The 24,190-nt window shown below is 38.8% G+C and overlaps 1 protein-coding gene and 1 pseudogene across 3 annotated transcripts in view; both read left to right on the top strand.

Moving 5' to 3' along the window:
• ubap2b (ubiquitin associated protein 2b) overlaps positions 1 to 23,949 on the top strand; it is a 32,923-nt gene extending 8,974 nt beyond the window's left edge. For 2 of the 3 annotated variants that reach the window (XM_056246695.1, XM_056246694.1), the window contains exons 7-27: positions 4,582 to 4,642; positions 4,738 to 4,814; positions 5,151 to 5,203; positions 5,285 to 5,355; positions 6,896 to 7,082; positions 7,652 to 7,856; positions 8,057 to 8,292; positions 8,457 to 8,644; positions 12,393 to 12,537; positions 13,320 to 13,359; positions 13,466 to 13,586; positions 13,678 to 13,735; positions 13,921 to 14,104; positions 14,330 to 14,421; positions 14,581 to 14,631; positions 15,357 to 15,432; positions 15,538 to 15,891; positions 17,670 to 17,768; positions 18,567 to 18,628; positions 22,428 to 22,616; positions 23,292 to 23,949. In XM_056246695.1, coding sequence (XP_056102670.1) covers positions 4,582 to 4,642; positions 4,738 to 4,814; positions 5,151 to 5,203; positions 5,285 to 5,355; positions 6,896 to 7,082; positions 7,652 to 7,856; positions 8,057 to 8,292; positions 8,457 to 8,644; positions 12,393 to 12,537; positions 13,320 to 13,359; positions 13,466 to 13,586; positions 13,678 to 13,735; positions 13,921 to 14,104; positions 14,330 to 14,421; positions 14,581 to 14,631; positions 15,357 to 15,432; positions 15,538 to 15,891; positions 17,670 to 17,768; positions 18,567 to 18,628; positions 22,428 to 22,616; positions 23,292 to 23,372 — 2,630 coding nt within the window. In that variant the 3' untranslated portion in view covers positions 23,373 to 23,949. The remainder of the gene's footprint in view (positions 1 to 4,581; positions 4,643 to 4,737; positions 4,815 to 5,150; positions 5,204 to 5,284; positions 5,356 to 6,895; positions 7,083 to 7,651; positions 7,857 to 8,056; positions 8,293 to 8,456; positions 8,645 to 12,392; positions 12,538 to 13,319; positions 13,360 to 13,465; positions 13,587 to 13,677; positions 13,736 to 13,920; positions 14,105 to 14,329; positions 14,422 to 14,580; positions 14,632 to 15,356; positions 15,433 to 15,537; positions 15,892 to 17,669; positions 17,769 to 18,566; positions 18,629 to 22,427; positions 22,617 to 23,291) is intronic. The other variant, XM_056246696.1, reaches the window with a different exon arrangement.
• On the top strand, positions 18,972 to 19,088 carry LOC130082176 (5S ribosomal RNA; annotated as a pseudogene).
• Positions 23,950 to 24,190: the final 241 nt, after the last annotated feature.

Raw genomic sequence — 24,190 nt, 5'->3', positions numbered from 1 at the left:
CACCGGTTACATCACTTGCCCACCGCGGTACCGCCCCCACCATAATTTATTTATAGTAATAATTTTTTTTTTAGTTCAGTTAGAGATCAGACACAATTTAAAACTGAATGTGTCTGCTCAATGCACCGTGAGCCGAACGAGAGTCGCAGCACAGATCAGAAGGAGTCCGATTTCATTAATCACTAGAGGCACTAGCTGACTGACAAGACGATGGCAGAAGATTTGGATTCAAAGCAAAATGTAAAAGTGCCTATTTGGCAATATTTTGGATTTAAACCTAATGCTAATACGGAACTTGCAAAGGATTAGTTGTGTTTTACTAGTTGTTGTTTTTCATTGAGAATAATAATGAACCCACCATTCAAGTAATTGCCACCCCGAATTGGCGCTAATTTAAGAGAAAGTAAAATCCGCACAGGCATTCATAACGGTGCATGTTAGGGGTGTGCCAAAAAATCGATTCACAGAAGAATCTAGATTCTCATTTGCAACGATTCAGAATCGATCTGAAATGTCCAAGAATCGATTTAATAAATAAAATCAGCTGGCTGTTCGCCTCCATTTTTGTAACTATACGGGACGTCCGGACGCAGCCGGTTTTTGAACGTGAGCGCAAATCAGATGAAGCAAATATGGATGCTTTTATAGAGCTTCTGATGCTTCTAAATATGATGCTTCTACATTCATTCTGCCGTGGCGGGCCGCCACACCTAAAATAATCCCGCCACGGCTGCAGCTTCTCAGTGAGGTCCGATATTAATGTGCATACTATTGTGTTATTGTTAAGCTAAAGGCATAAAAAACATTGTAAAGCACCATAAAGTGTTCGCACTATATTCCAAGACTTCTAAAGTCATTCAATAGCATAATGTGAGGTAAAAATGAATATTTAAGTCGTTAGTTAAAGTTAATGGAAACTCATCTCTCCTCAGTCATTCTCCATTCAGCATTCACACAGCGCGTCGCGTTATAGCGTTCTCTAAATCATAATCCTTTCTCCCGGGTGTCTGTTAGATTACAGCACTGGAGAGCGCTATGAATTGTTCTTCATCCGCACTGTAACTGAAATTTAAAACTGTTAAAAGAAAATGCTCAATAAACTGTTGCAAATATATAATACATTAAGCATAGATAGACAGATATAATCTCTTCGCTTTGTGCTTTGAACTTTTCAATCCGGAGCGCTGCGCGCTGTGACTTCGCGTTGCTTCAAGTGCATCATTCTGCGCACGGGATGCGCATAATCGCTTTGCCGCTCTTATTCGAGCCTTTCATGTTATAATGTTATAATACTTAAGGGAGGTTTAAACACCTGGGATAAGGGGGCGTGGCCAATGGCAATCACTCATGTGGGCCTGCCACCACAGCTGGAAAAAAATCCTAGAGGAAACACTGGTCTCCGTTTGTCATTCTGTATAGCAAAGCAGATGAGAGTAGATCATGATCAGAAACCCGATTAGAAATCATTATGGATAAAATCGAATCGTTTTAAATCGAAAATCTTTTTGAATCGAAAATCGTTTTTGAATCGAATCGTGGCCTCAAGAATCGGAATCGAATTGAATCGTGAGATGGTAAAAGATTCCCACCCCTAGTGCATGTCCACTGGCGTTTAGCAGGAGAGCGATCGTTTTACTTAATTCGAGCTCCACTTCCATAAGAATTAATTGAAAACGCTCGCTCTGCTCAGCACCGTTATGAATACCTGTGCGGCCGTGCACATTTTGCTTTTGAATTAGAGATTTCCCCCCACCCAGTGACTGTGGAAAAATCAATGCAAAAATCAAAATCACCTTAAATTTGTGTACACGACGCCTCCCAATTCATTTAAGATGGTCAGTTTCCAGTGTTTGAATATCATTTTTATTAGCCATCTAGAGGTGTAGAATGTGCCAGGCGCATTGAATAGTTGCTTTGTTTGTTCTCATCCTAAACCCTAGATCAGTGGTCACCAACCTTTTCAAGCCTAATATCACATCCCAAGTCCAAATGTAAACCAAGATCTACCACTTGCAGAAAATTATGAAAAAACAAGGCCACAATGTAGTTCTACTTTGACATTCTTTGTTGCCTGTTAGTCACTAGCAAAATATTTATTTAACTATACAAATTATATAACTATACAAACTGTCAACTATAATTCAACATTTTCAACAGTAATATAACATTAAGTATATATCCACAGGCTTATTACTCATATATAAACACAATAATCAGTCCAATAACAGGCCTAAGCCAATAATGTACTGTTTCATTTTCCCTTTTAAAACATAGGCTATTTCAAATCAAAATGGTAAGTGCAACTAGCATACAAAATATTATGACAACAGTCATCCTTCAATTCTTCAAAAATATTTTCACACAAATTACAGACCTACTACTATTCATTACCTCAATAATCAATCAATTACAGGCCTAAAACAGTCATGTACAGCACTTCTCTTTCCCTTTTCCAACAACATAAAACACAGATCTCCTTTTAACAATAGCCAATAAAGGGTTTTTCCTGGCTCAAAATGAGGCGGAGGTGGTAAAATCATAACACTAGGGGGGTCCGGGGGCATGCCCAGCCCCCCCCCCCCCCCCCCCCCCCCCCCCCGTGAGAAAAATGTTTACATTTTAAAGATAAATTCATTAATCTGGTGCACTTTGAGTCACTCGAATCTGTTGTTAAAAATAAAAAATAATCCACCCGCCAACCACCCATATTCTTTGATTTAGATATCTGCATCTGATCATCGCATTACAATTATTCAATTAAGCATGATAATATGGTAACATATCACACTGAAGTAGGCTGATTTAAAATTAACATTTATTTAAATTAAAAGTTCTTCTTTTGGCAAAATTACATTTCCTTTATAGCCTAAACAGAGGCTTTAGCCTACTCCCTTTAAACTTAAATTGTCAATGTTTCATTTTTGAAAACACTCTTATCGGAATATTTTTTTGTACCTTTATAAAGGGCATTTTCCCCCTAATTTTATTTAATGTACTGGTATGCTCTAAATTTCATTTCAAATTCTTACATTTTATCAATACATTCAATTAAAATAATAAGACAAGGCTGTTACCAATCAAATTAAATAATTTACATTGAAAAATTATAACTATTAAATGAGATTATGAGATTGTTTTGAATATTTTTTGAATATACAAATAAGGAATGTTGAAAAGAATGATACTTTGAAACTAAACCGCCAGAAGCGGCAGGCGGTCGTCTTAATGAGCGAGTCATTGAGTCATTCATTCAAACGATTCGTTCAAACGGCTGATTGATTCAGAATGAGGCGGTTTAATAATGGGTAACGTTAATTGAATCTTTGACTCGAGCGATTATTCAAAACGCTGAATCATTCAGTAATGAATAATGGATGAGTGTTGCTGTGAGATGCGCTGGTTCTGTTGTTTGGAACTATTTTCGCTGCTGAAACAGAACAAAAACAGTAATTGCGTCTAAAAATGTAAGTAACTTAATTTTAACTATTTGTTTATTGAACTGTTATGAAATCAATATCTTGGTTTCAATCGTGCTTGCATTCAGGAAAACAGCACTCTGGTCGTGTGTAGTCTATAACGTTATATTGTTTCTTAACTATAAATTTGACGTAGGCGGCCGCCTCATAATTGTCTATGCAGGAAAACCCCTGAAGATTTCAAACTAGCAATAGCCTACTCCCTCACCATTGTGCCATCGTTTCGTTAGCTTGCGTATTGTTAGCTTGAAGAGCTTGATGTGAGCGTAGTGTGAAGTGGCTGAGCTGGTTAAAGCGTAAAGCCTTGTTTATACTCGACGCGTCCGCATGAACCAAAAATGACGTCATTGTAACGGCGCGCGCGCCTCTGCATCCCCTAGACACCATTTACTACACACAGTAGGCTCACACATGGTGCATTTTTAATTAATAAATAATAATGAATACAAATATTGGTGTTTTTTTCTCTGATTTTGAAAACTCTTCGCGATCGACTTAAAATGCTTCCAAGATCGACTTGTCGATCGCGATCGACGGGTTGGTGACTCCTGCCCTAGATAGTCACACCAGAGAACCTATTATAAAACAACCTTTTATATGTAATTGTCTAGAGTGTAACACTTATTATCATGTGTTTGATATTTGGACAGAACATGTCTACGGTATGCATTCTGGTATCTTTGACTGGGCAGGATGAGGCCTGTTCCTCTGTTGCTATTTGTGTCACTGAGCAACGTTTGTAGGGCACTTCATGTGACGAATGCGTTGTTTAAAGCAGCTGCAATTCGAGAGGGGAAGATAAGGGAGGGAGCAAGAAAAATACTGGAAAGAGTCATTAGAAGGGACTGTTATGTCTCTTAAATGACTTAATTTTATTTGCAAAGTGGTTAGCCAATCATATCTGAATGTTTGAATGTAGAAGTCTTTGAGGTACAGGGGGAAAAAAAGATTTATAAATGTACCAAAGACAACCAATCACACTTGCATTGAAAGACACAAGGGCAAGTAAATGACAACATTGTCAATCTGGTTTTATTTCTTTTATTACATTTTTACTTTATTTTCACTTGTTCTAATTAGTATTCATACTGATGTGTCATGTCAGGTGTAGGAGGCAGAGGAAGAGGCAGAGGAGCTGGAATGAGCAGGTTCTCTCAGGGAATGGGGTGAGTGTTTTTTCAAAACCAAAACAAAAAATAACACCTGTGCCCATTCTTGGTCGTTCTCACTCTCCCCCCTTCGTTTGCTTGTCTTTGATTAGTAGGACGTTTAACCCTGCTGACTGCACCGGCTCTGCTGAGGCAGGGGATCCTGGAAGTGAGACTACTGAAGGAGCAGGTGAGTGCAGTTTAATGATCTGGATTCTGGACACTGTTTCTTTAATAGAGCGGAAGTTGGTTCTCTAAAGCTTTTCACTTAATCATATCTGAAGCCATTTTCAGAAAAGCATTGACGTCAGTTGAGACTGTTTTTAGTGCTATTGATTTCATACCGCATGCTCTGTATTGATTGAAATTCAGAATGCTGATCTCATATCCGATTTATGTAGTGCAAATCATCAAACCAAAAAGCTAAATTTGTGTAAATGAACAAGCAATAAAACAGGGTTTCTGAGATTTATATAGTTTAACACTGTAAAAAAAAAAAATTCTCTAAACTCTGCTGTCCTGTCAGGAGCCTGGAAGGACAGTCTGGAAGATTGGGCAGCCGAAGACTGGAATGAAGATGTGAGTGACCACGTGTTAAAATGAAACTGGAAAACTTGAATCGTAATGTCAATGTGTAATGCTCACTTCTCCATTTATCAGCTATCTGAGACCAAAGTGTTCACTGCTTCCTATGCTCTTGGCTCCAAGAACCCCATGCAGCCTGGACAGGGGTGAGTGCTTCCTGTGCTTCAGCACTTTCCAGCACAGAGCAAAGATGTATGGAGGCCTAGGAGTGCCATTTAAAAAAAAATATATATATATATATATATCGTTGAAATAAATTAAACATTTTTAGCTTAAAAAGAATCCCTCTTCAAATTGACAAATGCTCATTTAATTTGTCTAAAGGAACACTAACTGGCCCTCTAGCGGCGAGAGATTATCCTACTACTCACAAAACATTCACTACTAGGCTTAAGAGATATAACCAGTTTAGATGGGAAAAGATCTCAAGCTGACTAGCTGAAGACATTACTGTAGCTTTACCTGTTAATAGATGTTACTTCCTTAAAAATAAATTCCAGCACAGCTCTAACAACCCATAATTACACTATTTTATTACACAAAAACCATCCCGCTAGGCCTAAAATATAAACACTTATAATAGTCACTATAGTCAATCAGGGCTAGACAAAAACATGTTTTGGAAGAATTGATGTATTGACTCAATTTAATTTTGAACAAAAAATGTTACATAGTGTACTAAAGCTATAGTATACTTCAGAAAGTATTCTGAAGCTTTCTGATTTTATCAAAATATCTTCATTTGTGTTCTGAAGATGTACGAAGGTCTAACGGGTTTGGAATGACATTAGGGTGCGTAATTAATTACAGAATTTTCATTTTTGAGGGAACTATCACTTAAAAAAAGTCATTGGCCAGGTCACACATGGGAGCAGTTAATTGAGTAGCGTTATAAAGAAAATGCAAATTGATAAAGAAAAGCTATATGTAAGTTTTAAAGAGCATATTTAAAAATGAGCAGCTTATTACATTTAACAGCACATCTGAATTATAATTTAACAATTTATTTGTCAGTTTGAAAAGTGATTTATATACATTTTGAAGTAGTATATTGATATCGATGGACCCCCTCGAAATCGAGATGATTCATCTCAAGGGGTTAATCCTAATATCTAACATATAGTACTTTTATTTTTTAAGTAGCACTCCTAGGATTACAATGGAATTACTTCTTAGTCTGTCAGTCACATTTGTCATTACCTATACAACTTGTTTGTTGGCTCGGTATCATTTTATATAAATTTCATTTGAAGAGTCTCTGACCAAAGATGCTGACTATTTGTTTTGCCTTGACCACTAAATCACTACATGATAAAGAGTCTGACTTGTCTACTGCTTAAACGTTTCTGTATAATGTTCAGCAAGCAGTTAAGAGCAGCAAGTTTAGACCTTTATCTCTATACCTGTGTGCTCTAAAATATTTGGCAAGCATTCAGGTATGATTTCCCCTCCCAGTCTCTTGAATTTACGACTTATGTTTTGCAATTGAAGTAAAAAAAAGCACAGATCTTTACAACTAGGCAAGCGTGACAGTTGAGCAGGCATATATAAGTGTAGTCCCCTAAAATATCCTTTTTTCCTGTGTTGTGGAAGCATCAGAACCGAAAAAGCCCCGCATCTGTAATGTTTTGCATCACAGAGTAATGGCCTTTTTTGTAGTTGTCTGAATGTTTGTCTGCTCATCAGGATGGATCTCGGCTCTCTGTTGCCTAAGGTGGCTGACGGCGACTCCGAGCTGGTCGGATTGGAGCCGTCATCCCTTGATACTCTCACTCAGAGCCTGGTGTTCACCAACTCCCAGCAGTACTCCACCCGAGCGCACACACACAGCTACGCTTCTGCTGCTGCTGGCACTTATGCACATGCTGCATCGGTGAGAACACAGGCACACATACAGCAATTGACTCTGCACCTTTACCACAGATTTATAGGATTATTCTGGGTATTTTAGTAATTATTCACAAGATACACTACAATTCAAAAGTGTGGGCTTGGTCAAAAAAAAAATCATGATAACTGATATGGTGCCAAATTATATAGTGTCCACTATTACATAGCATTTTCTTTACAAATTTTGTAATAAGAAATGTCTAAAAGGACCAGAGCTTTGGTACAAAGACGAAACTTAAAAGTCCCAAACTTAGTAAAACAAAGTATATTGAATGACATTCTTTGGCTTTGGTATCAAAATTGGTATTGATAACTGAAATTTTACTGACATTGGTTTTGACTGAAATAGAAAGGCCTGACCAGGGACTGGGGTTGCAAATTAGCCTATTGGCTAGAAACCTTTTATGCAACACATCTACACATATTGTTATGGCTTTGACTGATAATTATGTATGTAATAATGTGCGCTGCATTGTCCCTGACAAATAAACTAATAATAAAATAACTAATAAATTTCGGTATCATTTCAACACTTTCTTTTTTCCCTTCTAGACCATGCTGGGATCCAGGCTTCCCCACAGTGATGTGCAGAAAACTGAGCCAATCAGCACACCCCGAATCGCCCCTCTGTCCAATCAGATTTCAGGGGCCCTGAGCAATGGCACTGCATCTGTTGAATCCACTGCTCCGATGCCTATTGAATCCACCACCATTCCCTTGAATGAACCCAAGGAGACCCCTGTTACAGCAGCTCACCGTGAGTATTGCGCATACTGTCTATACTATGTAATTGCTGATTACATGATGTACACATGCAACTGAATCCCATTGACCATTGCAGTCGATATAGTTTTGTAGTTTTACACATCATTAACAAGCTCTCTAATATTTATGAACACATTCTCTATGAAGGTTTGAAAAAGCAAAACAAAGACTGACCACATCTTTTGTCTTTAGTGGACCTAAAGGCCCAACCCGACCCATCTCCCATCCTCAGTCATCTGACCCAGCATCAAAATGCAGCACTCCAGTCGGACCTGCCGGCTCAGGCCCGAGACCCTATCCCACTTCCCCCGTATGATGAGCCTTCTCCAACACTGAAACCCTTCTGTGAGCCTGTCGTTATCACGGCAGAGCCGCCACAACCCAGAAACTTTAGACCACAAAGACGGAGAGTGCCCCCTCCATCTAAGGTAACAAAAGAAAACCCGTAGTATTGTGTGTGCCTTGTAACATTAATGTTAACATTAGCAATTCAATTTGGCAGCCATTAAATAAATAAAAAAATTAGCCATTGAAGTAAAATTTTTTTTTTACCTCATTCATATAGTTTAATGGCTTTTCATGTTGTTGCCAGATCCCCTCTTCGGCAGTAGAGATGCCAGGCTCTGCTGACGTGTCTGGGCTGAACGTGCAGTTTGGCGCGCTCGATTTTGGATCCGAATCTACTGTGGAGAATCTCGACCAATCAGAAAGTAGCTATCAGGAACCTGCGGCTGCTCCTCAGACGCAGTGCAGCTTGTACTCTAAGCCCACCACCATCAGGTCTGTCTGACCACCTGTGTGACACTTCCTTATTAGCATGGTTACAAGATCTTAAAGTGTGATTTTTCACCCAAAAATGAAAACTGTCATCTCACCCTCATTTTGTTCCAGGCTGCAACTACACTAAACCGTATGCATTTGAAAAGTGTTTACGTTTAAAAAAAATATTCGCCACGCTACTTTAAGCATTTTCCACACTGAAATGTCTGAAAATGTCCCTGTACTGCATATTTGTAACTTGTAAGAAGCTTTGACATGCGTTTTTTTTTTCCATCAGGCATTAATTTACTTTCCGCCTACATTTTGAGGAATTTTAAGTGGATGGGACAATAATACAAGACACAAGCACATCCACAACGAAGTTTCGTTTAAAGTAACTTTGCCCAACACTGGTTATTGGCTTTCAAATATAAAGAATTGTCGGCTTTCGGTATCGACCAAAATTTATATCTGTGCAGCCCTAGTTTCCACATTCAACACTACAATGCGTAAATGGCTTTTTCAAATATATCCACTTGGAGAGCGTCTTCAAATAGGACAAAAACAGCGTCTCAGTGTGGATAGTAGGCCAAAACGTAGAGAAAAAGATGCATTTTCAAATATATCTGGGTTAGTGTAGACGTAGCCCCAAACATGTAAAACTTGTTAGTTCATCTTTGAAGCAAACTTTTTTTCAAATATTTTAGTGAAACCTGAGCGATTTCTGTCCCATTCGACCAGTACTTTTCAAGATGTTTGGCTTTAGCATTGGAAGGCAAGCGTAACACGACCAATCAGTTGTTCTAGCAAAACATTACACAGAAGACGATATTCCTCCGCCCAGGCGAGCAACCACCAAGAAAAGGTGTTAAAACGAAGACAGTGGGGCTCGACAGCCTTAGTCAAACGGGTTGGCGCGTATGGTTGGGTTGTGCATAGATTGTGGTTAGGTCACATGTGAACTACGAGGAAGGAGCGACCTCAGCAGCAGGAGGGATGTAAAGGTCAGTAAGCTGGGCTGAGTTGAGTGGGGGAAGGAGGGGGGTGACTCTGGGACGCCAGAGTCACTATCGAGCCCTCTTGAGATGTCGTGGGCTAGTCGACAAAACACTGAGGACGGAAGGTGCCCACTTGAAGACCCTAGAGATGTCCCCTACTCGGCTCAATCCAGACGGTTGTCATGCTGGTCCACTAGGGAGGCCACACTGTAGTTGCAGCTGTTGTGTGTGCTGACGCGCCAAGTACACTGCAGCCGTCAACGCCGGACAGAAGGAGATTCACATCACCATGTGTAAATGGATGGAGAAGCATAGGTTACTGTAAAGCTACGTCTTAAGCCTAGTTCACACTACAGGATTATAAGCCCGATTTGCAAATCGTTGAGCTCGCCGACAGGTCAGGGTGTTATCGCGTGCAAATCGCGGGGGATTAGCGGACGATGAACGCTGGACAATCTGTTAGTATGAAAGAGCCAACAACGCATCAAAGACGCTCGCTGACGCCTCGCAGACGCGTCGCCGAGCCCAGAAAAATATCTAGCATGCTAGATATCCAGAGCTGTCGCCCGACTCAACCTCAGTGATGTCATGAGCTACAGCCAATCAGAGCAAGGCATGGGTTGCTCCGATCAGAGCAAGGCATGGGTCTTCGTCTTCTTCGCCGGGTATTGGCGCACGTGCTGTTTCGCGTCATTTCCGGTTCGTTTTATCGCGTGATTTTTTTGTGACAAAACGTGGTTTGTAGACAAGATAGAATCGTTGGGTGACAGAGTTGTTGTCAACTCGTGTAGTGCGTTACCTCCTGTTGCGGATCAATCACGTTGTGTCGTGTGGTGTGAACAGCTCAACAACTTGAACACTCCTGATTTCACAGAGCAAGTCATGTAGTGTGAACCGGACAGTTCAGCCCGACGTTTTAAAATCATGTAGTGTGAACTAGGCTTTAGTTTGTGCTTATCTTGGCGAAAGCAGAGTACAAATCAGCATGAAGTTTTAACATCTACTCTTGTGTAATGGAAATCAAGATGGTACAAAAAGTTTATAAATCCACATGAATCAAGCAGTTTAATCAGTCTTCTGATTAGGGGTGGTAATCTCTTGGCACCTCACGATTCGATTACGATTCAGTGGGCTGCGATGCTAAAACGATTATCGATGCATCTTTTTTTTTTTTGCGTGACGACTTGGTATTTTTAAAGCAAAGAATTTATAATGACCCATAAAGAATTTACTTCCAATGTATTTTATTAATAAAACAAATAGAAGTGATTTGGTAAGTCAACTGTAAGGTTACATTTGCCTGCATATGTCCCAACATTGCAAAGAACCAACAGGAAAATGTTTCACAATGTTTCTATCCAACATCCTCCTGTTATGTGCAATGAGCAATAAAATCCTTCAGAAAAAAACGAAAAAAAAAAACATTTTGCTTTAGCAAAAACACAAACGGCCTTCATACAAAAATATAGAATGATGTACCAGCAGCTCTCATACAAAAATAATGCTTGTGGACTTACGCATATTCTGAATAATTAGTAACATACAAAGCTGCTCTTATACACACATAAATAATAAAGACTCTAATGCTTTCACACCAAACGCGAATAGAGCATCTGGCGCAAGTGATTTCCATGTTAAATCAATGTAAAGACGCGTTTACGCGCGTCTGGAGGTCCTGTGGCGCGAATGAGGCGTTAAGCACGGCGCGGTGGACACTAATTCGCGCGAATGACTTGAATTGAGCGTCTGCTGCGATACGCGCAAGTGATTTTATTTGGTGCTTTTTGTGCATTCACGCGTTTGACGCCTGAGTAAAAAATCCGAACGTTGGTGTCAGTTCAGTCATGACAAATAAGTCATATATTGAAATTGTTAACGTGTTTCTACTGCACACTTCCGACACATGTAACCCGACCTAACACTATTTCTTTATGTACATAATTATGAAGGAAATATTAAACATGAACACATTTGTGTTTAGTTGCAGAATAGCCTATACAATAAACATATACAATAACTATAAATAATTATTTATTGAATAAATTAATTGAACCATCTTTTAAATCATTAACTGCTTCTAAATGCATGCTATTAACCAAATTGTTGAAACATTTGCAGTTAGCCTACTGTATGAATAAAAACAATACTGTAACAACATAAATGCCTAAGTGCATCAGTACAAGGCGATTTCAGGTTACAAGGCATAAATCTATATTACGATTTCAGAATGCGCACTTTGACATTTGTAATACATGCTGAAGTGTCTCGTGCATCAGTACAAATGCCTAAGTGCATCAGTACAAGGCGATTTCAGGTTACAAGGCATAAATCTATATTACGATTTCAGAATGCGCACTTTGACATTTGTAATACATGCTGAAGTGTCTCGTCCGCCCGCCGAACTGATGTTCACTACTGTAATGAATATGAACGAAACATTTTAATAAGCAGGAGAACTTCCCGACTTTAAACAAATAACCATTTACATGCTTAGGATGTTTGCGAATGTACAGGGAGATTTCAGATATAAAAACGGTCTCGTTTGTCAATGTATTCTCAGTAAAATCATATAATTTCCTATTAATTCAATAGAACGTGCGAGTTTTCTAGGGAATGCCAGTATGGTGGCATGGTGGCTTCACTTTTTATGATGTCATGAGCGAACCAGTTCTCTATATAGATCAGTGATTTAAACCCAGAACATTCCACAAACAAGTAACTTAAAAGCAGTTCTAATCAAGTGATCTTTTTTTTTCTCTTTTTCCTTTTAGTGAGTCTCTAGGTGGCTTGCCTCCAGCAGTAATGGAGTCCAGTTACCCATCTGCCTCTCTGGGTTTACCGAGCACTACTGCTCCTTCTGTTTTGGCTCCCTCCTCAGCCAACAGAGTGGAGTCATCCGCCACCACCCCTCTCAGTGTATGACCAAAACGCTTTTTATCTTTTCACTTTTAAGGCACATGGTTTATGCAATGTGACCGTACTTTTAATTAGATGGCTTGCACTGAACTATCCAGAATCCAGAGCTGGATTGATTATATACAGGGTTCTTATAATCTTTTATAGATATTTTATCTTTTTTTTTTTATTTTTTTATCAAATTTCTTATCTAGTCATCAAAAACATCTGTAAAATGTTTTTATACATAAAGTCATGGAGTTTCATTGGTCAAACCAATTGAATCCACATGTTGAGTCCCAGTTTATATGCAGAATGGAATATAAGTTTAGAAAATTGCATCATACAAATTAAACAAACCAAATTCTGGTATCAAACAAATTCACCCAAACGAAGAAAAATCTATTAAATGCACTTAAAAAATCAATCAAAAAAATTGATTACAAATCTGTATGATTTTTTTTTTTGTTTTTTTTGTGAAAGGTAAAAAAATAATTTATGAAATAAATAGTTTTTCATACAGTGAAAGTCAATAGGAACCAATGTTGTTTGCTTGCCAACATGTATCAAAATATTTTATGTTCTGCTGAAAGAAGTCATATAGGTTCGTAACATGAGGGTGGAGCTTAATTCTCTTTTCACTATCCTGTTTAATACTTTTTGCCACACTTCACTTATAGTATGATTAACCTTTTATTTGTAATTTATTAATGGTAATACCTTTGTTTTTCTCTTGTATTGCATACAAACAGTGAAATGTTAGTTTAGCGTATAGCTGAATCTGTTTATCTGTTTCCCCGCAGAATGGATTCAGTGAAATGAGGACGTCTAGTGCACAGGAAGGTAATTGACTTCTGTATTAGATTTTCCATTTTTACCTGTTCTTTCTTTGCCATGTGAATTTGTAGCATTAGCCACAATTTACATTTTTGTCCTGATATATCTACAGCTGCTCCGTCCAGCACCCCTCAGCCCATATCCACAGCCCTGCACACTGAGAACGGTTTGTCATCTTCCTCCTCTTCAACCGCACCGCCTGCCCTCAGCACAGCTCTTTCATCACTTAGCAGGTACTATCGCATCATTAGAATTTCAGCTCTATTAAATATTCATGAGAGGAAATCAGTCTCCTTATGGTCTCGTGGTTGCTTGTTCTCTCAGTCACGTGAGCAGCGTTAACTCTCTCGGATCTTCTGCGCCCACCAGCTCTTCTCTGAGCGTAAGTTTCTTTTGTGACTCCTCCCATTTCCACTTTGAGTTTCCTCACTTTATTTCCCTCTTTACCTGAGCTTCTCTCCCTTATTTGTCCTGATTTCAGCAATGTGCTTCTTTTGTGATATTTGAGGGGCCTTATGTTGTGGATGTTTTGGATACATTTTAAATGAATTGAAATGTTTCCTTCAGAACCAGATGGGCGCTGATGTGAATGTGCACCTGAACACATACCCTGGCTCTGTGCCCAGCGCGTCGGTCAACATGAATGGCCTGAGCGTAGGAACCCAGAACCTCATGGCTAACGGCCCACCCGCTCCCTCTGCTGTCCGTTCTGCTCCGCTGCAGAACACCATCACACCCTCCAACACCTCTGGTCAGTCACACAAAAACATTCACTGCATATGATCAGAGTTGGCAGAACTTTTATGGTTGATTGCTGTTGACAATTTATTTTTTTATTATTTAAAAAAGTAAACGTATAAACTAAAATTTATCAGTTTTTCACGTCAGTTTGTAAATCGTGTGTGTGGTTGGTGTAATATTAAAAATGTATGTTTTAACTGAATCTTGTTTTCCACCATATTTTCAATATGATCAGGTAAGGCGCCTCCTAACCTGGCTCAAGGGATACCGCCGCTGCTGGCCAGTCAGTATATCATGGGTCCTGGTGGCCTCCTTCCTGCTTACCCGGTTAGTGTATAGCTGATCTGCTTTCAGATGGAAGCAAATATATATATATATACAATTATGTTTATCTTTGTTAAAGTGAAGTGTTCAAGTGTTCTTGCCTGAATCACATTGATGGCTCTGATCTGTGTCTGATCTTGCTGTACTTTCTCATCCCTAAAGCCGATCTATGGATATGAAGATCTACAGATGATGCAGTCCCGTCTGCCCATGGTAACAATTTCATAGTCCACTGTTTCTGTCACAACACTTGACTCAATGCTCCGTTTTCATCTATTAAAAGAAGTTTGCCCCAAAATAAACTGTGCTAAGTAGGACTGCACTATTTGGGGAATATTTTCCTTTAATGGTCCAGGTTTGCTGTGCTTGTTTGTTGAGCTGCACAATTTGGCTAAAAATGTATTATACATCAATGACACATACTTGTACTTTATTTTTATTATGATTATTATTTGTAGTAGTTGTAGTATAAAATTAAGGTTCTTTCACTTTTGTATTCGAAATCGCCCATACTCTGTTATGCCTGCAAATAATAGGCCTTCAGGGAGCCCCTATCTATAATGCGGGGTATTGAAATTCCTTTTGAATGCACACTTGCTTTTCACTTTAACTTTCAAATTTGCGATCACTCGTACTTTGTGTACAGGGTGAGGCAGGACTGACCGCACATTTTACAAGAGAAGAGATTTATCAGTGACACTCAGGATCAGTTAATAGTTGTAGAACATGTTGTCCAACTGAACTAAATGGTTTTATACCTATAAAAAAGCAAAACGACAGTGCCAAGTAATGTAATTGTGTACAGCAGCAAGCCTACTCATGACCCCTTTTTATTTATATGATAAAATGATGGCTATTTTTAGATGACACGTCCTTTTTTAAGATTTTTATTTCTCAGGGATGAATTAAATGAGTTTTTCGGTCTCTTCTCGATGCAGGATTATTATGGCATGACTTTCCCTGGTACAGCGCTAGCTGGCAGAGATGGAGGATTAGCAAGCAATCCCTACTCGGGTAAGCAGACATCGTTGTTATTTTATGCTAGTGCAGATAGGACTATGAGTTGTTTCATTCCAATACTTGGTCAGTCTAAAACACTTTTCTGTCTTGCTCGTACAGGTGAACCCACCAAATTTGGCCGCAGTGACTCAAACTCCCCAGCCCCTGCCAACAGTCTCTCATCTGTGCCACCCTCACAGTCTCAACAGAGTGCTGTTCCCCCTCAAAATCAAGGACCGCAGAACCCAGGTCAACCCCAGCAGGGACAGACCCAGGCCTTCCTCAACCCCCCTCTGCCTCCAGGTTACGGCTACACAAGCCTGCCCTACTACCCCGGGATGCCGGGAGTGCCCAGTGCCTTCCAGTACGGCCCCACTGTCTTCATGCCCCAAGCATCCACAAAGCAACACAACATGGGCCCGTCCAGCCAGTACCAGCACCAGGCTGGATACAGCCAGCACGCATATGGCCCAAGTAAGTGTTAGTCATTTTAGCCCTGCAAAGCCTGGCACGTGAAAGAAAAATCTCATTTTTGTAATTGAACGGTTTATTGAACCTCGTGACTAAATGTAAAAGAATATTTAAAAGTTAGTGATTTTTGTTGAGTATAATACTTGATACATCAGGTTTTTATGGCTGATGCGGTAAATATATAAATAAAAAAATAAATAAAAATATATATATATGCGCTGTGAGTTTCTGATTTAACTCAGTCTCTGCATGTGCTGTTTGTTTGGGTTTCTAATAAAGTGCATATATTATTATTTATATGTATTATTTGACCCTCATTGTTATATATGCATTTTAAGTCATTTTAAAGGCTATTGTTCACTTAAAGGGTTAGTTCACCCAAAAATAAAATTGTCATTAATGACTCACCCTCATGTCGTTCCAAGCCCGTAAGACCTCCGTTTATCTTCGGAACACAGTTTAAGATATTTTAGATTTAGTCCGAGAGCTTTCTGTCCCTCCATTGATTGAAAATGTATACACGGTATACTGTCCTTGTCCAGAAAGGAAATAAAGACATCATCAAAGTAGTCCATGTGACAGTGGGTTAGTTAGAATTTTTTGAAGCATCGAAAATACATTTTGGTCCAAAAATAACAAAATCTACGACTTTATTCAGCATTGTATTGTCTTCCGGTTCTGTTGTCAATCCGCGTTCAGTGACGCTGCTGACGTAAGACGCTGCTGACGAGTAATCTGGAGCGCCCGAGCTTCATTTACAGTCTGAGGGCGACGCACGCTGTAAACAAAACAATCGTCGCAAACATGTCTAAGGATTTCGACACAGAGGAAGACTTGCATTTTTTTGCCCAGCCATATTTATTTGAACCCGAATACACAGACACACCAGAACACGTCAGCAGCGTCTTACATCATCAGCGTCACTGCGGACTCGTGAACGCAGATTGACAACAGAACCGGAAGAGAATACAATGCTGAATAAAGTCAAAGTTTTTGTTATTTTTGGACAAATGTATTTTCGATGCTTCAAAACATTCTAACTAACCCACTGATGTCACATGGACTACTTTGATGATGTCTTTATTTCCTTTCTGGACAAGGACAGTATACCGTGTATACATTTTCAATGGAGGGACAGAAAACTCGGAATAAATCTAAAATATCTTAAACTGTGTTCCGAAGATGACGGAGGTCTTACGGGCTTGGAACGACATGAGGGTCATTAATGACATAATTTTAATTTTTGGGTGATCTAACCCTTTAAAATTAAACGATAATCACCAAAATTAACGTTAGTGACAGCCCTATAAGAATATGGAATTCATACTGGAGGGGAAAACCCTTAATTTTTATTCAGAGGCCCCAAACTGGGCATAAGTGTGCAATTTGGTGCAGTTGCTGATATTTAGTTGACTTAAGTAAGCTAGCTTACTTTTTGACCATATCAACTTATTCTGATTACCATATAGTAGACTACTTGCATAAAATGCATATAAATATCAGTTATCTATATCTTCGGATAATGTCTTGGCAAGATATTTAAATGATCAAAGCTCTGTAGTTTTTATTATGGGGGCAAAATATATAAAATGCAATGATGATGAACAAACATTTCTCAAAAGTACCAATTTTGATGATTTTTATAAAAAAGAAAAAAGCATGTTAAAATGTATGTATAATAAAGTAAATTTGCTTCAGTCCGGGAGGGCCTTTAAGGGTCATAATGTTAATGTTTGGCTAGAAAATGCACTTGTTTTGAAATCTCTTTATTTTCTCCTAAGCTTTTGATGAGTTGTCCCAGGCTCATGCTGGAGATTATGGGAAAGGAGGATATGGAGGAAGCTCCCAGGCTAAAGGAGTCAGCAACAGCGTGGGAAAAGGTAGATCTTACTCTCACAATATTGGTTTGTTTTATGGCTGCAACTAACCGTTATTTTGACAATCAATAATGCTTATTTATTTTAATTGGAAGAGAAAATTAAAAATTACTATTAAATTAAGTGCATTTTAATTCATAATTTACAAAATGATTCCACATCATGCCCAATGTTATTCTCCAAACAATGTGGGTTAGACTAATCGGTTGCCAAATTTCCGTTTAAACTTTATTAAAATTAGTCATTGCGCACATCCCTTAGTCACTACTGTGAGGGTCGGTTTGATGCCATAATATACTTCTGTAAATAACAAAAATTACCATACTTTTATTTATCATACTTGTGTGTTATGGATCCATATAAATATTATAAATTTCACTTAATCTAATTTCAAATTAAACTGAAAGATAAATGTATGTTGCGATGTTTAATATGAAAATAAACGTAATGTGCCAATGTCTTATCTTATTTAACCCGTTATCATTATAGTTGACTTGTTAACTGTCGCCACCCTGGACTGGAATTTTGGAACCCCTCATGTAGGCTTTGTGCAATTAAATGCAGATTAAACGTCATCATGCTTATCTACTTGCTAGTCTGGCTTTACAGCCTTTTTGTGTTTGTATCGCACTTTTGTCGACGGAACCTGAGTGATAATAACTTCCATGTTGGCTTAGAAAAAAATCACTGCAGCACTATAAATCTTACTAAACAGACTGTAACAACTATACATTGCTTGCAGATGTATTGAATAAAGTCATATATGATGTTTTCATTCACATATTTAAAACCTTTTCTTAGCACCTGGACTCTCTGGATCTGCGAGTTCAGACCTCACTGGAACAGTGTACGGCAAGACTCAGGTGAGGTTCACATTTCTGCTTGGGAAAACACCTGAATAAAAAAAACATTTGCTTTGACATACTGGTGTTAGGCTTCTTGCACCAAAACAGTCATTTTAGTTTTTAATGACCATTTTCCACCCTCTCAGTGTCTCTTCGTATCCACCTTATTTTTCAATGTGGGAATAAGCCATTTCCTGTGAAAAGTACAAGACTTCTAATTCAGTAGCTGCTAACAGTGCAGTAAATGGTAAAACTAGTGCTACAAATCAGTGTCTCTGTGATTTTTAAAATGAATTAAAATATAACAAATAGCAGTTTGCAACATTAAGCAGCGTAATGGGCTGTTTTTGTGCAACCATTCGCCAGCAGCCATATCACCCTGCAGCCCAAGACTGGTTGCCCACTGAAGCTAAGCAGGGTTGAGCCTGGTTAGTACCTGGATGGGAGACCTCCTGAGAAAACCAGGTTGCTGCTGGAAGAGGTGTTAGTGAGGCCAGCAGGGGGCGCTCACCCCTTGGTCTGTGTGGGTCCTAACACCCCAGTATAGTGATGGGGACACTATAATGTCAAAGAGCACCGTCCTTCGGATGAGACGTTAAACCGAGGTCCTGACTCTCTGTGGTCATTAAAAATCCCAGGATGTCCTTCGAAAAAGAGTAGGGCTGTAACCCCGGCATCCTGGCCAAATTTGCCCCTTGGCCTCTGTCCATCATGGCCTCCTAATCATCCCCATATACTGATTGGCTTCATCACTATGTCTCCTCTCCACCAGTAAGCTGGAGTGTGGTGGGCGTTCTGGCGCAATATGGCTGCCGTCGCATCATCCAGGTGCATGCTGCACATTGGTGGTGGTTGAGGAGATATGTGAAGCGCTTTGAGGTCCCAGAAAAAGCGCTATATAAATGTAACAAATTATTATAACTTGACACTGACACTGGAGGCCTCGCACATTCAAGGTAAAAATGTCGCAGCCGCTCTCACGCTAAAAATAAGATGGATTAAACGGTTTTGTTAATGCTTTATCTTTAAGACTTCTGTCTGTGAATGACCTTGCTTATCATTGGCTGACTGCTTATCATTGGCTGACTACTTCACATGTGAGGTTTATAACACATGGTGTTTCACAAAACCAAGACATGTTGTTGTTGAATCACAGTTGATTCATCCTTACTTGCGTGAGATGTCTGATGCGCCAGCTGTTAATGGTTGCCTGTGTTGCATAGCATGTTCATTACATTGGGGTGGAACAATGCTTGCTGCTCCTTTTAACAGGAAAAACAAACAAACGAAGCACAAATGATTGAATATATTGGATTTCAGTTTGGGTGGTCACGGTCAGCAAGTAATTTTATTAAATCATTGGAGACACTCATATTTGTTGCGGCATTACGATCACATTGAAAGTTCATCACTACTAGGACATGCATTGCGATAGCCATTTCCAGAAGTCACAGACAGTGAAACGACAGCTTATGGCTAACTCTGGTTTACAAACATTTGGAAAAACCAGAGTCCCCTGCCCTTTTTAAAATAAATACTTATATGGTACCTATAACTTTTTTTTAATTTTACTATTTAAAACCAGGCAGAATTGACGTTGTCAAATGTGTAAACTGCCTTAATTTAACGCCCTTTAACCCTCTGGGGACCAGAGTGTTTTTGGGGCCCTTGGGATGTTTTGACATGCACTGACATTTGTGCTTTTTTCAGTTATTTATAAACATGTTAATGGCAAAGGTGTAAATTCACTCTATATAGCACAAACTTGGCTACCATGAGATCTGAGCAACATGTATGTACATGTTTGTATTTTTAATAGAATAATGTTTATGCGTGGTTATTGAAAAAAATAAAAATGAAAGTTGCTGAAATAAGACCACAAAACACATATTGATTATTTCTTCACAAGACTTTTGAAAATTGTATCACATAGCCTAGAATATTTGCTCCAAAACTATGTGAGAATCATCCTGACTACTCATTCAGATAAGTCAATAAAGTCTTTTACATTTTTAATGACGTGTTTTGTTTGAGAAAGCTTTATGCAGGAGGCTTGATCTCTCATTAATATGTATGGCATTCCACACCTGAGAAAGACAAAGACCCTCCCCATAATGGCCCTATTAGGTGCTATCAGGCCATATCATTACAGGAGCCTTGCACAAAGAATGAGGAGATTTAAAAAAGAATGGCTTTTAGATTGTTTGGATATTATAAGGAAAATACAGGGTGCATACGTCTGGACACTTCTATCACACACCCTTCACCATATAGACATGGTTTTATTTCAGTTCAAAGTTAGAGTTGGAAACATCTTGAAAAGAAAATTGTCTTTCTCCATAAATGTCTTAGTTTGATCATACATATTTCAAAGTTGAGGATTCATTATTTTGATATAGCTTGAACAAACACTATAACATCTTAGTTGATTAGTTTATTGACAAAACATACTATATATTTAACATATGAGCAGAAACTCCTAAAAAAGCTTATTTGATGTCTATTTTAGAGTAAAAACTTTATCCAAAACGAGTCAACGAAATGTTGTCTGTTATTTAGTCTGTAACAGTGCGTATCTGTGCGTTCATTCATTCATTCACACACACACACACAAACTGTGTGACACAAACATGATTCACATTTAACAGTATGCTATTTTTCCGTTTACAGACACTACGTTATTCTATATCGCGATTAGAACAAAGCACTTGCAAAAAACACTTACTTCTCAGCTGAATCTGTTCATCCTCGAAGTGAAAATAACCCAGTGGTAAATGTCCCAGGATTGTTCCACATATAGCCGCGCAAGACGACAGTAGATTAATCTGACTAAAAAATAATGTGTGTTTTCAGAGTTTATGGGCGTTAACGCGTCTCAATGTGTTGCTTCACATATTTGCGTTTGAATAGCGCGTGCTCTCCGTAGGCGTGTCACATTACCACAGATAATCAGCTGAGAGAACGATAATGAGATGGGCTGACACGTCTCTCTTTTTATATAGATGACATAAACGGAGAATAATAATTTTAGTTTTGAATCGGATCATTTAAAAGTACAAACTCAAATGATTTAAAAGATATATTGCTTATGGCTGGGTGAATAGTATTAGCTGAGTTGTGTTGAAGATTAGAGACGTGCTCCAGAAAAAAAGTTCACGGTGACCGAGAGGCAGAACGCACACCCTGTTTATTTTCTTTATTTTACAAAAGCACAATATTTTATTTCGATTGTATGTGGGCACATAAAAAAGTAGACATTTAACAGATTATTTTCTCATATTTCTTAACTCTATATGAACAGAAATGATGGTAGTACTTTAAGTCTATTTTTCTGCTATGTGAAAAAAAACGAGCAAAACGCGCCGGCGCGTTTCTGGTCCCCAGAGGGTTAAAAACCCAAACGGTAGGGGGCGCTATGACATCTTCTGAAAGAGTGCTGAATCACCTGATCAAAATATGTGCAAGGAAGATGCAGAAACAAGCGATGGCATACGTAAACAGATGCATATGTAAAATAATGCAATCATCAACATTAAACCGCATATAAATCAAAACTGCCAAATGTTACTGAATGAAATGTCGACTCAGGACGAGCTACAGGACTTTGCAAGCTTTGGGGGGCCCATGAAAATGGTGAAAATAATCAAAAATGCTGGTGGAAGCTGGCAACTTAAAAAAAAAAAAAGGCCGGGGAGTTTTAATATTTCACGTGAATAACATTTTAACGTGTTATTCATTTATTTTTTAAACTTTTTTAAAAATGAATAACTAATGAGTCCTTTCAAAGCCATTCATCTCTTTTCTCTGACCCCTCTAGACATTTGACAAGCAGGGTTTCCCTACAGCGGCCGGCCCTGCCTTCAGCCTGCCCTCGGCTCTGGGAGGAACCGGCCCGTTGAACCCCGCAGGTGCCCCTGGATATGCCCCCGCACCCTTCCTTCATATACTGCCCCATCAGCAGCCCCCCTCACAGTTACTGCACCACCACATGGCTCAAGACACACAGGTACATCACATCTAAACATGCTCCCAAAAAACTCTGAGGTGGAAATGTAAATGATGTTTTTAAGGTTTTATCTCAGGTGTGTCTCAACCCCCTAAGATATGAAGTAATAGTCCAAATTGTTTTTGTTATGGAATCTTTTATTGACCCATTTTTTGATGTTGATACACCAGGCTTTTATGGTTCATATAGTATGATATAGTGAGAATATTATGCTCATACTCAGGGAAAGCACCTCAGTTTTATTCAGAGGCCCAAACTGAGCAAAAATATGCAATCTGGTGCAGTTGCTGGTATTTATGTGGCCAAAAAGTGAGATGAAATTCTTCTATCAGTATAAGAGTATTTGTTTACTTTATAAAAATCATTTAATTTGTCAACGTTTGAATTGCCATAGTGTATGAAATGTGCTATATAAATAAACTTGCCTTGCCTAAAGATTTCACAGCAAAAAAACACGTGTGCCACTTCCTGAAGAGGGACGTTTTTCCAATTTACTGGCTAAAAAGTATAAACTGTCAATCAGAAGAGAGAGGGCATGTTAGAAGATTCTGTAAAAGTTTTTCCAGTAAAGTTTTGAGCGTCTGGATCATTTAGAGGCCTTAGAAATGTGCATATCAAATATGATTTCAAGTGGTAATGTTATTGTTTTTTGGTCTTTTTTTCTGTCTTCTGCAGGGGCAACGCAGTCAGTCCAACAGCATGCAGAAGAGTCAGGGCAAGTCCAACTACAGCAGCTCTCCTTACTGGGCCAACTGAGTGCTCCGTTTATACTGTTACTGATCTAAACGCCCAAATCTGTGTCCGCACTGTCCTGACTCTAACATGAAATGCACACACACACACACTGTATCAGTTCTCCCCCATCCCCCTCCTCCAAAGTTCTCCTCTGCTTTTTTTCCCATTTTTGTTTTTTCCTTCTCTGAATTAGGTTTTTCCATGTAAGATATTTATGTAAGTATTTATATATACTGTAAATGTTAAGAAGCCGAACATGAGATGTGGTCGCTCCATTTTATTTTTTTGAAGGACTTTTGTTTGTTTACTTTTTAAAAACTGCAGAGATGTAGCAAAAAATTAAAAGGAAAAGCATTGAGGAAAACTTGGAGACATTGCGATGAGAACTAGAGCACTGATGACGGAGGAGGGTGAACTGTGGGGGTTTCATCCATTCAGACATCTTGAGGGGCTTCGCAAACCACTCGAGTCCTTTCCCTTAGGGATTGTTCTCCCGTACAATGGTTCGGAAATTCATTTGTCGCCTGACAAAGGAAAAACAGCCCATAAATTTTATATTTTACTCTTGTTGCCCTCTGAATAAAGATTCTGAGCTATTCACCTGTCTTGAGTCTTTTTTTATTGATCTTGGATGCATCTTTAAATCTTTTATGTTGTTGTTTTACTAAAAGATTAGAATTGGTTAATTTGAACTATTAAACAGTTGAAAAGACTAACATGAAATGCTGCTTGATTGCAAGTTTGAACTAGCCTGATTTTCTCAATATTGGCTTGATACTTTTTTAATTACATATATTAAAATAATTTGAGTCAATTCTTCAGTAACAAATGTCACTTTT

The sequence above is a fragment of the Rhinichthys klamathensis genome, unplaced genomic scaffold (genome assembly GCF_029890125.1).
Source record: "Rhinichthys klamathensis goyatoka isolate OS25496 unplaced genomic scaffold, OSU_Roscu_1.1 h1tg000040l_1, whole genome shotgun sequence".
Taxonomy (NCBI): domain Eukaryota; kingdom Metazoa; phylum Chordata; class Actinopteri; order Cypriniformes; family Leuciscidae; genus Rhinichthys; species Rhinichthys klamathensis.
Note: the sequence above shows the minus strand (reverse complement) of the source record. Positions and strands in the feature narration are given on the sequence as shown.